The sequence below is a fragment of the Numenius arquata genome, chromosome Z, assembly GCF_964106895.1.
Source record: "Numenius arquata chromosome Z, bNumArq3.hap1.1, whole genome shotgun sequence".
Taxonomy (NCBI): domain Eukaryota; kingdom Metazoa; phylum Chordata; class Aves; order Charadriiformes; family Scolopacidae; genus Numenius; species Numenius arquata.
Window position 1 is genome coordinate 60,368,493 of NC_133616.1, and position 14,002 is coordinate 60,382,494.

General features: G+C 36.3%; 1 protein-coding gene across 1 annotated transcript in view; it reads right to left on the reverse strand.

Annotated features, from left to right (window-relative positions):
• Positions 1 to 505: 505 nt before the first annotated feature.
• The window catches only part of LOC141477398 (solute carrier organic anion transporter family member 4C1-like), a 31,794-nt gene continuing 18,297 nt past the window's right edge, over positions 506 to 14,002 (reverse strand). The window contains exons 8-13 of the mRNA XM_074166563.1: positions 12,537 to 12,732; positions 7,584 to 7,737; positions 5,205 to 5,392; positions 3,103 to 3,167; positions 1,770 to 1,907; positions 506 to 630 (exon numbers count right to left, since the gene is read on the reverse strand). Coding sequence (XP_074022664.1) covers positions 506 to 630; positions 1,770 to 1,907; positions 3,103 to 3,167; positions 5,205 to 5,392; positions 7,584 to 7,737; positions 12,537 to 12,732 — 866 coding nt within the window. The remainder of the gene's footprint in view (positions 631 to 1,769; positions 1,908 to 3,102; positions 3,168 to 5,204; positions 5,393 to 7,583; positions 7,738 to 12,536; positions 12,733 to 14,002) is intronic.

Genomic DNA, 14,002 nt, shown 5'->3' on the forward strand with positions numbered 1-14,002 from the left:
TAAAACATGTCCATGTTTGCACATTCCCAAGTGTATCTACAGTCAAAATCCCCAAATAAGGCACTAGCCCAGATTGTGTGCACATTAAAATAAGTCAATTTTAAACATCCACAGTTCCCTTTAATATACTAAGTTAATTGTTTTCTCCCACTACAGTTTCACTTCAGAATTACTTTAAGCAGGGGAAACGAGGCTCACAGTCAGCCCAGTTCAGCTCATTTTTTTTTTTTGATCGGAGTATTCCACCTTGTTACACTTAAGTTCTAAATAGACAATTAAAATTAGTCTGCAAATTTAAGTGTCATGCATTTGGATATACAAAATGGATTACTAAAAAGTATGTTTAGCAAGTTGGAAAACACTACACACACAAATATTTTAAATTGTTCAAGAATTGAATATGATCTTTTATATTTAGGTAATGGTGTACAAGAACTTTGGTACAAGTGTCATAACAGTGCTTATCCTTATTGGCTCTTTCAAAAGCCCCCAGTATGCTCAAGATTTATGTGTGTATAGAAGATACCATTTCTGAATCCTTTTGTGACATGGCTGCACTTGCTGGTGGAGGCTTATACAAATATACTGCCATGACAACAAAGATGATCGTGATGATTTTGCAAGCAGCACCTAAACACAAAGAACAGAAGAGTGCTTGTTGCAGTCACCTTCAATAGTCAAGAGCATTTCAGTCATTTACAAAGTTTCACACGGTGAATTACACCAGAAGACTTTTAAACAAATGCTGTGAATTTCAATGTATTTTACATGAACTGCAAAGGGCAAGTAAAGGCAGTCTTACCAACTGACTTCAGACCCCTCATCTGCCTGCAGTTCTTGCTTGCAGCAGCTATTGCCATTACTTCAGCTCTGTATTTCTTCACCCCATTCTAGCCTGCAGTGCAAGTCTTCCTTATTTCTTGTTTCAGTACTGTTCTTAATTGCATTAATATTCTCTTTGCCATAAACTAAAGCTCCCCACGTACAAACTTGTTAAGTATTCTCTCCTCAGCCAACTTAAAAGGATGTTTCATTTACTCTTCACTGGTACATAGTGGTGTTTGTGCAACTTGGGGCTGCAAGGAGCCATTTTAATGCGGTTGCATTTTATCACAAATATGCCTGAGATACTGAAATCTGAAGTTGTGACTCCTGCTTTTTCAGTCTCAAGATTAGATGTTAGCAGTTAAGTTTATGCACTGCAACTATCACAGTTGCTAGAAGACAGGATAACAGCAGTTACCACAGATGTAAACTCAGCCTGCTTTTACTCCCCCGACATACAACTGGCACACACTTGAAGGGAACAGATTGCTAAACAAGTTGGTAAAATTTCTGACTAGCATTCACAGATATTTTCAAGATCTCAATATTAGTTTAGGGAAAAGAACTGGAATATGATAAGAGGAAGAAAGTTCCTCAGACATTAAGCTGCCAACAGACCAAGCCAGGTAAGACAAATGTGTGCCAGTCCCTTAAAATTCAGTAAATAAAGTGTGACAATGAAGAAAGACTGAAGAGTAAAAATATTTTCTATTATTGTTAGTAAAAAAAAGTTTTCTAAGTCATTTTTTAAGAGCACTAATGTGGTCCTGCTCCTTCCATGATATTTTGCTTTTCATTATTTATGAAAAAAAAAGTTTTTAAAAAAAACCAAAACACTGCTGCTAAAAATAAAAGTTTAAGGTTCTCTTTTAAAGTAATTCCCATCTAGCAGTCAAGGTCAGTGTATCTATTACCTTGTACATGAACATTAAGAAGTCACTTACTTATGCCCATCAGCAGATAAGCCATTCTTTCATTGTCATAAACCCAACAGGCTCCTTTAGTTTTACATTCATCAATATCCCACAGAGCACAACTGTTGTCTATAGCAACACCAAACAAAATTGGTCCGGGAATAGTACCTAAAAACCACAGTAACATGTTAAAATGTTTGAGTTACTTGATGCATACAGTGAAATGTCAGGCTGGAGGGGAAGATAAAATGGGAGAGAGACACACACTAAACATAATATTTTAATCAAAATCACATTACATAGCAAGTGTGCCTCTTCCATTCCTCTCAATTAATAGGTAGGATGTACACAGTGTCACCTAATTCTTTATATAGCTCTCACTTTATCAAGTAAGACGTTTGTTCAAAGTCTTGAGCTTCTCATAACTTCCTTGGTTTTCATTGGAAAAGAAAAATGGGATATAAACTGAGGAGGAAAATCAACTAATCAAGGAAGCAGGAGTTCAACTGAAAGAAAAGTCGTCCCTTTTCTCAGATGGTATACACTGCATATACCCTGTACCAAATGCCGAGAACTAAAATATTCTGTTAATAAGTTCAACTATGTATTTTTTCTATCCCTCAGACGTAGCAAAGCTTCTAAGAAAAATTTCATGTAAAATGAGTAGTGTTTAAATTATTCCAGTGCAAAATTTATTAGATTTGCATGATATTTGTTACAACAGTGCTTTATAAAGCCCAAGTGTTTTGCATCCAGGTATAACCAATTTTATAATGAACCCTTTGGTACACCACTGCATGTCTGCCTAACCTACTCAAGGCCTAAACTGTTCTTGAGCTCACATGCAGCAGCTCTCCTGTCACACAGGACCCCTGTGTGATGCCTCAAGTCTACGGCTAAGTATTTTGTTGGTAGTAACGCTGCTAGTTGCTGCCTTTCTACTGTCTGTACTGACTGTGGCTGAAGAATTCTCCTATCCTCTGCTCCACAGTGACATCAAGATTTAAGACTCTGCTGTAGATATCTTCTGGAACTTGAGATATTAACTACGTGAAGCTGGTTTCTATTACATCACCGTTTCTTAACTTTCAGAATAGGCCTCCTTCTGGGGAAAGTGACAGAGGTGCCTTTTGCTGAAAGAATGACAGTTACCTGTATTTTGTTCATGCCAATAAGAACAAGAATAGCTAAAATGAGTACACATGCACTATTTAAAGAGGAACTTGAATCCAGATGGCATCTGCCTTATAACAAGTGGCCTCAAGCTCCTCTGAAAGTTTCTAAATGCATTATTTTTTAAGTCTAGAAAAACATCAAATGAGTAGATTACTTAGGGGCAAGTGTTTCAACAAGAAAGTCATACCCAGTAGTCGTAGAAACACTGACTGTACTCCAAGAGCAAATGAGCGTTGTTTATCTGGCACACACCTGTAAACAAGATTTGCAATTTAAGGCTTGGTAAACAAGTTTTAACTGCTCCATTTCTCTGCTTTGTCCCTCAGTGAATATGTTTGCCTTAATATATTGTTTTAACCTGTTAATTGCAGAGAGTTTTAGAAATCCAGTGTGCAGAACAAGTAATGAAACAACTTCAAGAGATGTTTTGATAAAAGATAAAGACAAGTCCAATAGCTCATCAAGGAATTTTAGATTGAGCTAGTTTAACAAAACAGTGTAAGGAAAAAGCTAGCTTACCAGCAGCACCCTGATACCCATTGAACACTTTTTCCACAGAACAACCAGGGATTTAAGGACAGTGCTGGGATGCAATCCTGAGCTACTCTTCCCAAAGAGGCAATACATGAATTAAGATTCGGCTTCAGCACAGCACAAGGTGTTGTATTTCCCATAACCTTTTCATATAGTCACCTGACCTTAAAATTAATCAGTTCTGGCCTATACTATACAAATCGGTATATTGATTTAATAACTAGCAGATTTGACCTCCTTACCTCCTACCCATTTCTTTCAGGTATTTCTCCAGCAACAGACATTTTATCTTGACAGTGTCTTAAAGATACTACCATAAAGATTAAATACAACCTAATTTAATTTATACAATTTAGTTTCAGCACTGTTTTCTTTCTTTCTGTATCATTGAAGCACTATCAGTGCTAAAAAGGGAGTTACTCATTCTGAAGCATGTCTGAGGATTGGCCATAGAAAAACGTTGAAGATGAAAAATTATCAGCAGTCACTGCTAGGATCCCCTTACCCACAAAGGCAAGCAGAAGAAGGAGAAATTAGTTTTGCATAGTGCGAGTGGTTATTTCTACCACTAGAACACTGTCATGAACACATGGGTTTACACTTGAAGTTGCACAAAATAGGCCCACTGAAAACGTCTCAGTATTCAATATACCGTAGGAACTTAACCTCACATCTAGCTATTTAAATTAGGTTTTGCACATTTAAACTGCTCTACCATCCTCTCTTCCACAAAAATTCTCTCACCATTTCAATTGAAGTGTACAAGGATTCAAAATTCCAAGTGTTATTGCTTATAATTATCTAAATAAAGCTATGTCAGTTCAGTTTTGAAGATAATGCAACACTTCACATTATTCTGCTCCCACACTAATATGACAAGCTGTTAATTCCAGATTTACACTAACCCTGAACAGTTGGCTACTACAAAGCACTGTTACAGCCTATCATCCATCTCCCCAACCCCATGCCTAGAACATCTAACCACACCCTCCCTGAACATCAGGTTTATAGTGCATGTATACCTATGCATCATGAGTATTTTCTCCAGAAGTATTAGAGGTACAAGGCAGATTTCAACATAAAGTGAAACAGCTCTACTTTCAGAATAAGGACCATGTATCAAAGAAAAAAGTATTTAGCTTTCATGCATTTGAAAGACTGTCAAACTACTGGTTAACAGCCACATATACATTGTCATAGTTTATATGAACAACTACCACACATACAACATCAGTATTAGTATCAGTATACAAAAGGTAGTCTACGGTTCTTGACAGACTAAAATTTTCCAAGTCAGAACTCTGAAATGAGACAGGAATCAAAGGTTGAGAATGAGACCAACTGCTATTTTGTTCCTTTCTTGGTACAATTTGAAATGCTGCCATTACCAATACACAAGGCTAGTTGAGTATTTTCTTCATCCAAGCACAAAGCACTTTTATTCCTTCTTGCTTTGACTAAAACAGTCGTGAGTGCTCCCATAAAAGAGGGGGTTTGCTACAAGTAGGAGTTTTTTGTTTGATTGTTTGTTTGGTTTTTTTTTTTTTTTTTCAAACAGTATCTACTAACTAAATTTAGTTACAGAGATAGTGAGCACTGGTATGACTGTCATCTGGTTCAAATAACCCCTGCTTACCACACAAAGTACTATAACAGGAAATCCTTTGCACATGAGTTTAAGTCCATTCCAAAGCAAAACAAATCACTGATATGAGTTTTCAAAAGAATCACCTATTTCTCAGCCAAAAAACATACCTGAGAATGGCCACAGTTGTTGGAGTAACAGCCATAAATGTAAAAACAACAGTAAAAAAGAAGAAAGTCAGGAATAAAGGTAAAACTTTGCATTGTGTTGGACATTTCCCGGCAATAGCTTCATAGATAAAGTCTTCCGAACCATTTTCTCTTTTTGGTTTCCCAATACAGGAACAGTTGTAGTAAGCCTACAAATAAAACAAAAATTTAGCTCTAAGAATGACACTAATATGGCAGATGTTCATTGGGTCTGCATCACACTGAATACAAGAATAAACCCTGACTGTACACTATGGGAAACAGTCCATTTCCTGATGATCATATGACACTGTAACCCTCATTTTTAAAACTGGTTCAGCAGAACTTGACTGATCCAGCTCACCAGAGCAAAAGTGATTTTTGGTTTTGAGATCTAAAAAGATAGTGATAGTCTCCATTTTGTGAGCAGCAATTTTTTATGAGTTAGAGGCACAACCAGTTGCAGTACATAATACTATACAAAGCCATCAACAGAGGAAGCTTTGAAATGCCAACTTTTTGCACTCAAATCTTATTACAAATCAATGAAAACAACACCAGTTACTGCATACAATTAAAAAAGGGCAAGCTACAGTGTTCAAAACAAAATTTTTTATATCCAAAATTTGATATAAAAAGTTTTGAAAAATACATCATTTTTAAGCAAATCACCTATTTGAAAATGGTGAAAAAACACCATGGAGGGTATGAAGGGTTGGACGAAGGGACAAAATGTCCCTTTTCTCTTTCCCCATATAAGAGTGGTTTAATTTGGAAAGCAGAACTTCTGAACAAAGGGCAGCCAAAAGCTGCAGTTCCCTTACAGCAGAAGATATCTTACATCATTCTCAAAAGTCCTTTTTCCAATACTGAAATAAGCTAATGTTAACTGTTACCTAGTTTATTAACCAAGACTGCTGATTATTTCTGTACAATTCAAACGTTATACTCTGAAGAACTTTAACTATCTTGACTATTAAAAACTGTTACTTGAACTGGGTTCGTTCTTTAGATCCACAGCTACTTGTGACACTAATTCCTTAAGCTCTTCATTTAAATCCACCAAAGTTTGTTTTCAAAGGGAAATGTATCAGTGACATGTGAAGTTTTCACCACAAGAAGTCTTCTACATTTTCTTCTATATAACACCTCCTCTCATTTACCATTGTTCTGTCCTGATATAAGAAGTCCCCAGAGGCACCCTCTGGTTGAGCTTGCCTACCTTTAGGATCTTTCTACACTCCTCCTACATTCCTGCTCAAGAGTTTGTTGTTCTAGTAGAGATAAGCACAGAAAGTCTTTCTTGATAATAACTAGCCACTTTCATGGCACACCATTCCTGCATCAGGGGCAACTAACATTCAAGGTTTGGAAACTCAGAGAAGCAGGCTGCCGTGCATACAATAATCATTACATTATGCTTATAAGATCTAGATAAGAACTGTAGTTTAATGTCAAGGCAGTTGCTGCTTTCTACTTTTCTCGTTGTCAACTCTAAAGTATGTTCAGGTTTAATGTATTTTCAGCATTAGAAAGTTTAGTAGAAATGAAGAAGACTGAACAATAAACCCCTACGATGGAAGAAGGCTCAGAGAAGATGGGAAAGGGAGATATGCCCATGAAGCTCACAGAACAATGCAGGCTGTGAGTAACCACAGCTGTTCCATAGAAAGCTATGTAAAAAACAGCTGTGACAGTGGAGTGGATCAAGTGGTGGTGTGTTTCTCCCTCATTCATTAAGAGAATGTGAATGTCTCCCTAAGTCAGCCAGATCAGCGTTGGGGAGGGAGTGTGGCTGAGTTCACCACAGACAATAAGAAGCCAGACAACTAGCAGAAGAATTTTTAAGAGAGCAATGGGCTTGTGCGTGCTTCACACCACATATGCCTTCCCAACAACTGGGGAGGCCCAGCATTGTGACAGTGAGCATGTTATAGAGACCAATAGTGGGAATCACATTAGTATTGTGACTGAATTGTGTAATGCAATTGCTTTATCTCGGTAAGTATAGCTTACATTTGTATTGTGTTTTCAGTATATTTTGTATCACTGTAAGTCAGAAATCCTTCATAACATCAACTGTCATCAAGTAAGTAAATTTTATATTAAACATTACACCCTCCACAAGTGGAATATGTAAAAGCACTTGGTCCGAGAGTATCAGACTTTGACATATACCAACATTAATCCTACTTAGACATTTGTTTCCAATCCACACCTATTTTTCTTCTAGTAACTATCACGTAAATTCAGAAACACTGTGATTTCCTGTCATACTCAGGTAAGAATGCTTTTGATATAGAATACATTTTGGAGGAAACCAGAACAGACTATGTCAGCTATCCTTGTAGCATGGAGTACCTTTTTCTTGTTGTTGAAAAGATATGATGAACATCCTGCAAAACAGGGAGAAAAGTACTGGATTTCATCTCTGCCGCAAACTGGGTAGTACATAAAGCGCAAACATCCGCAGTTAGCATTGCATGGCGCTGTTAAGTTATGTAGCATGCCTGTTCTGAAAGGTAAAAGTTAATAGGCTTTTAATTTAAAAATACCAGATATGTAAATAAGTAATGCAGTATTTATAGGACAATAAATATCAATATTCAATTCAGGTGATTTATGGACTTAATTTTTTGAAAATAAGCAATTTTCTTAGTAGTTACAATTCTAGAGGGAATTTCCATTTAGTCTATACCTAGTTATTTTTGTGCTATAATTTCTTCCATAGATTACTCTTCCAATTTGCATTCACAAAACAGATTACTAAATTTTGTGTCTCAACACACTTCCTTTCTTATATCATCTCCTCCCTCCCACACAATTCTACATTTGAATTTGTTCAATTTACAGTTTTAAGAAAAAAAGGAACATGATTAAAAGCAGCATTTGGTGCTGTTTATTCTACTGATCATATTCCAAGGTTTTTTTTTTCCCTGTTTTGGATTAAAATCCAGTTGCAAACCCTGCATTTTTACTATTTTTAACACTGCTATGAAGACATATAGATTGTTCCAGCACTAAGATGCTAAATACAGAGTGCCATGACATACAAAGTCTTATCATACACAAAAGGATCTTAAAGTGTTTCTCTGGCTGTTCAGGGGATAACTAATGAAGAACAGAGGTAAATTAAACTCTTGCTTACAATAACTACTCTCGATTTAGGCATTTACTTCCAGTCTAGGCCATAGTATGGTTGTATTTGAAGTAGTCCCACTATATTATTAGTATGAAAAATTATTTTGGGATGCAGGGGTACCTTAAGATATACTGGAGAGAATAAAACCACCCTTTGATTTTTTAATAGTAATGGATTAATAAGTTAAGAAGCTTCACAGGTAAAGAATTCAGTCAGCTGAAACCAGGATAGTGACACTGCCAGTAGTTTAAGTATTGTACTGTAAACTGAAAGTTTCAGATTCACTATCTAAAAGGCCAGTTTCTTCAAGAGAATTTAAGATTGTCACAAATACTAAGAGGAGAAATAATATATTTAGGCATTAAGCTGATAACTTACATAGAATTCAAACTGCACATGGAGTATTAGGGACATCATAACTACCTATATCCTTCATTTGGTTGTAGTACAGTTAAATTCTACTAAGTTACTAATTATTTCATTCTTCCTACATAGAGAATCAAAGTTAGTTTGCTCTAGTTTAATGCACTACAGTGAAACACAAGCAAATTCACTAATCACAGGTTTGCTCATATAGCACCTTGTTAGCCTGTGAGGCATGTCAAGCCTAGAAGTATTGTTAATCAATTCAGGGGCAACATTTGTCCTGTTAACATGTGCAGAAAATGTCTCTCTTCCCTGACCTACAGAGAAAGACTGAACCTTTAGTTATGGATGGTCAGAGAAAAATACTAGAACAGTTTAGTGTACATAGTTTCTATATGGCATGAAACTTCTTGTTCTAGCATCACTTTTCTAAAGAAGCCTAGCAGATGAGGCCGTTAAATGGTCTTTAAAAGCTCTACAGGTTGGGTATTCTTTCCCAGTAAAACAAGGAGTTCCAGAGACTTGTGGGAATGAACAGAACTACAGAAATAGTCACTGCATTTTTGTTCCTGCAACTTTTCAAGGAAATTTTACGCAAAAGAATTTGGCTAAAATAATTCCTTGGAGTGTTAAACAGATGGAGTAAACCACACTAGTTCTGCTTACACCCTAATTTAGTAATAAACAGAGTTGCTACATACAATATACTTTGTTTATTATCATATAAACTCAGTGATCCTATACCCATGTGATTCTGGTACTAAACTTACAAAAAGCTTTCCCCCACACACACACCAACCTGCAGGCTATTTTTCAATAGCAAGAGAATGCTTGCCATGAAGGATTTCTTCAAAATCTCCACAAAAAATGAATCTGCATCAATTTCCAAGTTAAAACTTGCAGAGTACTCTCCTAGTATTTTTTCAGAAGCATTTATGCAATAGCATAAGCAGAGTCAGACACTTGGCTATTTTTCCAGAAGCTTGTAAGTTTAAAGCTACTACTACATATTTCAGTTGCTTATTCCTCCTCAGAAAGCAGTTTCAGAGCTGATACTATATTAGTGCCACTAATTATTCTGAGGCAGGTCACATCTATAGTCCAACATGTAAGAGTGGATTAGATAAAACTGAAACACTTTTTATAATGGATATTGAGTTGAGAGATTTATTTCAGGATTGGTTAATTCCAAATTGCTATAGAGGTCTTCAGCAACAGTTAAGCTACATAACTGCTGAACTTACACAGAAATATTAAAATACAAGTTAACTGTATTTAACTTAGGACAAAAAATCAATTCAGCTGTACCTTTTGGCAGCTGATCATTATCATAAGATGTAGTATAGAATATGGATAGATTCGCATACTATTGTCTATACAACCTCTTCAGTATTCAATTGCTACATACAGATTCTTTTTTTTGCTCAATACGCAACTATAGACTTTCTGCAACCAAAGGCTACATCCTAGTTTTCACAGTTCTGGAATGTCCACAGTAATCTTACAGCTAGCTTTTTTCAGTCAATGAAGCAGAGCCATGTTTTAAGTGCAGAATGTCAACAGTGGCCTTTGAATCTACTGTCAATGATACAGCAAGTTGTAAAGATGGAATTGGAATGAGTGGTAACTCGGGCTTTAAAGTTTTTTCCCCTCGTGCCCTGTCCCTCCCTCTCCCCCCCCTCCCAGTCACCAGTGTATGAAACTTGTTTATTTATTTTGTATGCCTTCTGGAAATGGCAATACAAATGAATGGTTAAGGTATCATGGCATTAAATTTCTACTCTGTTAGAGAACTGGAAGCCTGACTGCCTTCAATCACTACTGCCTCCAAGCCTTCTGAACATCTGTCCCATTATCCTAAGGTTATCTATTTTACTGTTTTCACATTTACCTACATAACAGACCTGAAAAATATGTGGTTAGTCTTTCATGCTGGTCTTCGCATTTTTAGGAAAATTTTGTAGTATTTGTCAGGTATGTTTATGTCAATGATTCCATTAAAGGACCTAGAAAAATGAGTAGCCTTGATATTCCATGATATTTGGGCATTTAGTTGCCTCCATGAATAAGACCTGATTTTTCTTGTGTTATTCTATTTGTTATACATTCATTTTTAAGTCAGTCAAAAAGCATGACAAATATCAAGTGAGGAAACTACATAAGCCTGTTGATTAGATGTTCATCATTTTTTCCTAGAAGTACTACCAACTTGCATGTGCATTAGAGGTAGCAAAACCAATCTCAACCCCAGCCCATCTTCTGCATTTTCATGGTGCACTTCATGCTATTGTGGCAGCAAAGTACAAAGATCCTCTTCCCCACCCTAAGTCAAGTTCAAGTCTTTTTATGCATTGGACCATAAGCTACACATTCTCCTTTTGTACAAGATAGTGGTACCAAACCATTTTCTAAAATGGGGGATTTGGGGAAAACAACAAAGAAGAATTTGTAAATTATTCACTCAGTTGCACAGCTTGCTGTTCATGCTCACGATTTTTTCAAATGGCAGCCAGCAGTCCCTAGCTACCAGACTACTAGAGTTATTTTGCACAACAGCATCTGGCTCTTTGGCAGACCCTCAAACAGCTGGAGCTGCCTCTGGCTCTGTCAATTCACGACAGAGTAACCAACCACTTGAGAGCACAAGTTTTGGCACAGCTAGCTGTCTTCCTCCTGCTTTTAAACACCGCTACAGAAATACACTGCTACTTAAAACTATGAGAATTGAAACATTATAATCTTATAGTTAATTCCTTAATAAGGCATGATTGGGCATTTTATACAACATAGTACCTATGGAGGTTATTTGACTGCATACATTCAATGTTGAAATTTTAAAAGCAGACCTAGAAATCCATTCTTTAAAAAATGCTTGTCCTTGCAGATATTTATCTTTAATCTTGTTTCATTTTTACTTTCACTTTCGCAACTTTTTTTCCCCATTGCCATACTGGTTTCCCAAGTAAGCTTTGTTCACAGCAGAAGGAGGAGCTTTCGTCCTAGAATTTTTATTACAATTACTGAAAACATCTAAAAGCAAGTGATAGACTGCATTCTCATTTGGAATGAGAATTCTGTTGTTTAAGGGACAGAAAATACATATTGTTTAGAGAATTCTTTCCTACACATTAGCCAAAAATATTTTGAATTATGTTTCAGTTACTGCTACTCCCCCCATTATTCTTCAACTTCAGTCACTGAGCTATGCTCCCTTTGCGTTAAATTTCTACCACTATCAGTCATTTTACCAGGAAAAAAGAAAGCCTCCTTCATAAATGGAGGCTAGATGTGCTAGAACCTGATGCTACAATAATATCTTCATTGTTCTAGGGAAAAATTTGCAATCAGTTTAAGTTGCAGTACACCTCAGTGCTCTCTCATGAAATTGTTTTATGTGGCAGACTCCTTCCAGGAACAAACTGCCCAGATTGTCAACAGCTAGTTAACAAAACATGAAACAGCTAGTTAACGAAACAGCTAGTTAAAAAGACATGCTACTTCTACAGAGATACAAAATTAGCTGTAGTCAATACCATGGCTACTACACCTACAATGGTTACAGAAACTGGGATTTTTTTGAGCGGGACCATGCCACTCAGAACATTTTGCAGGCAATGTATCATTACATTTTCTTAGTCAACTATTATATAAAGATTCCAAGAACAAAGTTTCAGAGTTCCATAAAACCTTTCAGTTTCATACACCAAAGCAAGATATGACATTTTTAAAGGTTTTGCATTCCGTGATATAGCTTATTTATTTTAAACATTAACACCGAACCCAAGAGTGCATTAAAATATATTTACCCATTATATGTTTCAGAGACACCTGCGAAAGGTTCATTCCCACATTTAGCATACAAAAACACTGTGTTTAATAGTAGGGCCACTGAACAAGTGCCTATCATGAACTTGATTATGCTTTTGCAATCCATTGTGCACTTGGAAATCAAGATGCCACTTATGATTTGGCCTAGTGCTGCTGCTGGAATTAATACAAGCCCTAGAGGAAAATAAGACACCAGCAATTACACAAAAATGCAAGATACAACAAGCAAAGCAATTTAGAGTATAATTTTATGCTAACAAAAAAACCACAACCGTTACCTGTATCTTAAGATGCAGTCCATGTGATGTCATTTTCAAACCATCCTGCCAGAATTTGACGGCACAATTAATTTATTCTACCCTTATATTATCTCTAGCGTTTCCAGGAGTTCAACTTGACAGCATAATTTATAGTTGTGCAAAACTCAAGTTCAACACAGCAAAACTAGATTACTTAGGAATACTACATACTGGGCAGGAATCTCTGAACACCAGAGATTTTCCACTTCATGAAAATAGTGCTCTTTCATGAAAAGTGCTCTTTCATTGCTTCAGTGGTTTTTTTCACATGTCCATGTTCTTTGTTATACATTTGTGTTATGAACTTTTTAATAAGAGAACATAATTACTGTTATACAAGACAAAACACAAGATATAATAGGGCATCTACAGAAAGATTAAAGAGAAGTCTAGACCAGTGGGTCAGTTTTGCTGTCATAGTTTGTAATAATTTATCCTCTTTGCACTATTAGGACTCCAGACACATAACTGAGCATTTTTATACGGCTGATCTATAATAAAACACAGAACTCAGTGTAACTTGTACTGACCTGAGAAACCTAATTTTAAAGACAGTTCAGGTACAGTAGCAGACCTACACAGGCCTCAGACACCCATAGTCAAAGGTAGTTTAAATAGCTAATATGGTCACTGATAACAATTAAGACTAGCTAGCTCAACATTAGTTCAGGTACAGCTAGCTTTCAACATTAGTGTAGGCATTTCTTAGTGTCAATATTTTCAGCACAAATGAAAATAAATTCAGACAAAAAAGGAACAGTTTTCCACTTCACTGCTGATTACTGTTTAACAATTGAGCATGTATTCCAATTTATTTCTATGTAAACTTACAGATACTTTGTTTTGAAGCAATGATGTCTGAATATTGATAGCGCTATCTAGTATTATCCAGGGGAGTAAGTCATTCAGAAAGTCTGCCCCAAACATATTTCTGTTGGAGAAAGAGCACTTCAACTAGCATATGTTTATTATATTGCAGCACTATATGGCTAAATTAATTTAGCAAGACACATTCCAGAAATACTAAGTCTGCCATATTGCGAGCATCTGTTGGCCTATCTGCCTTGATCTGGTTGCTGTTCTTCAGAAGTAATTTTATCAGAATTAATTATGTGACCCTACCTAGTGCAGCTCTTCCATCAGAT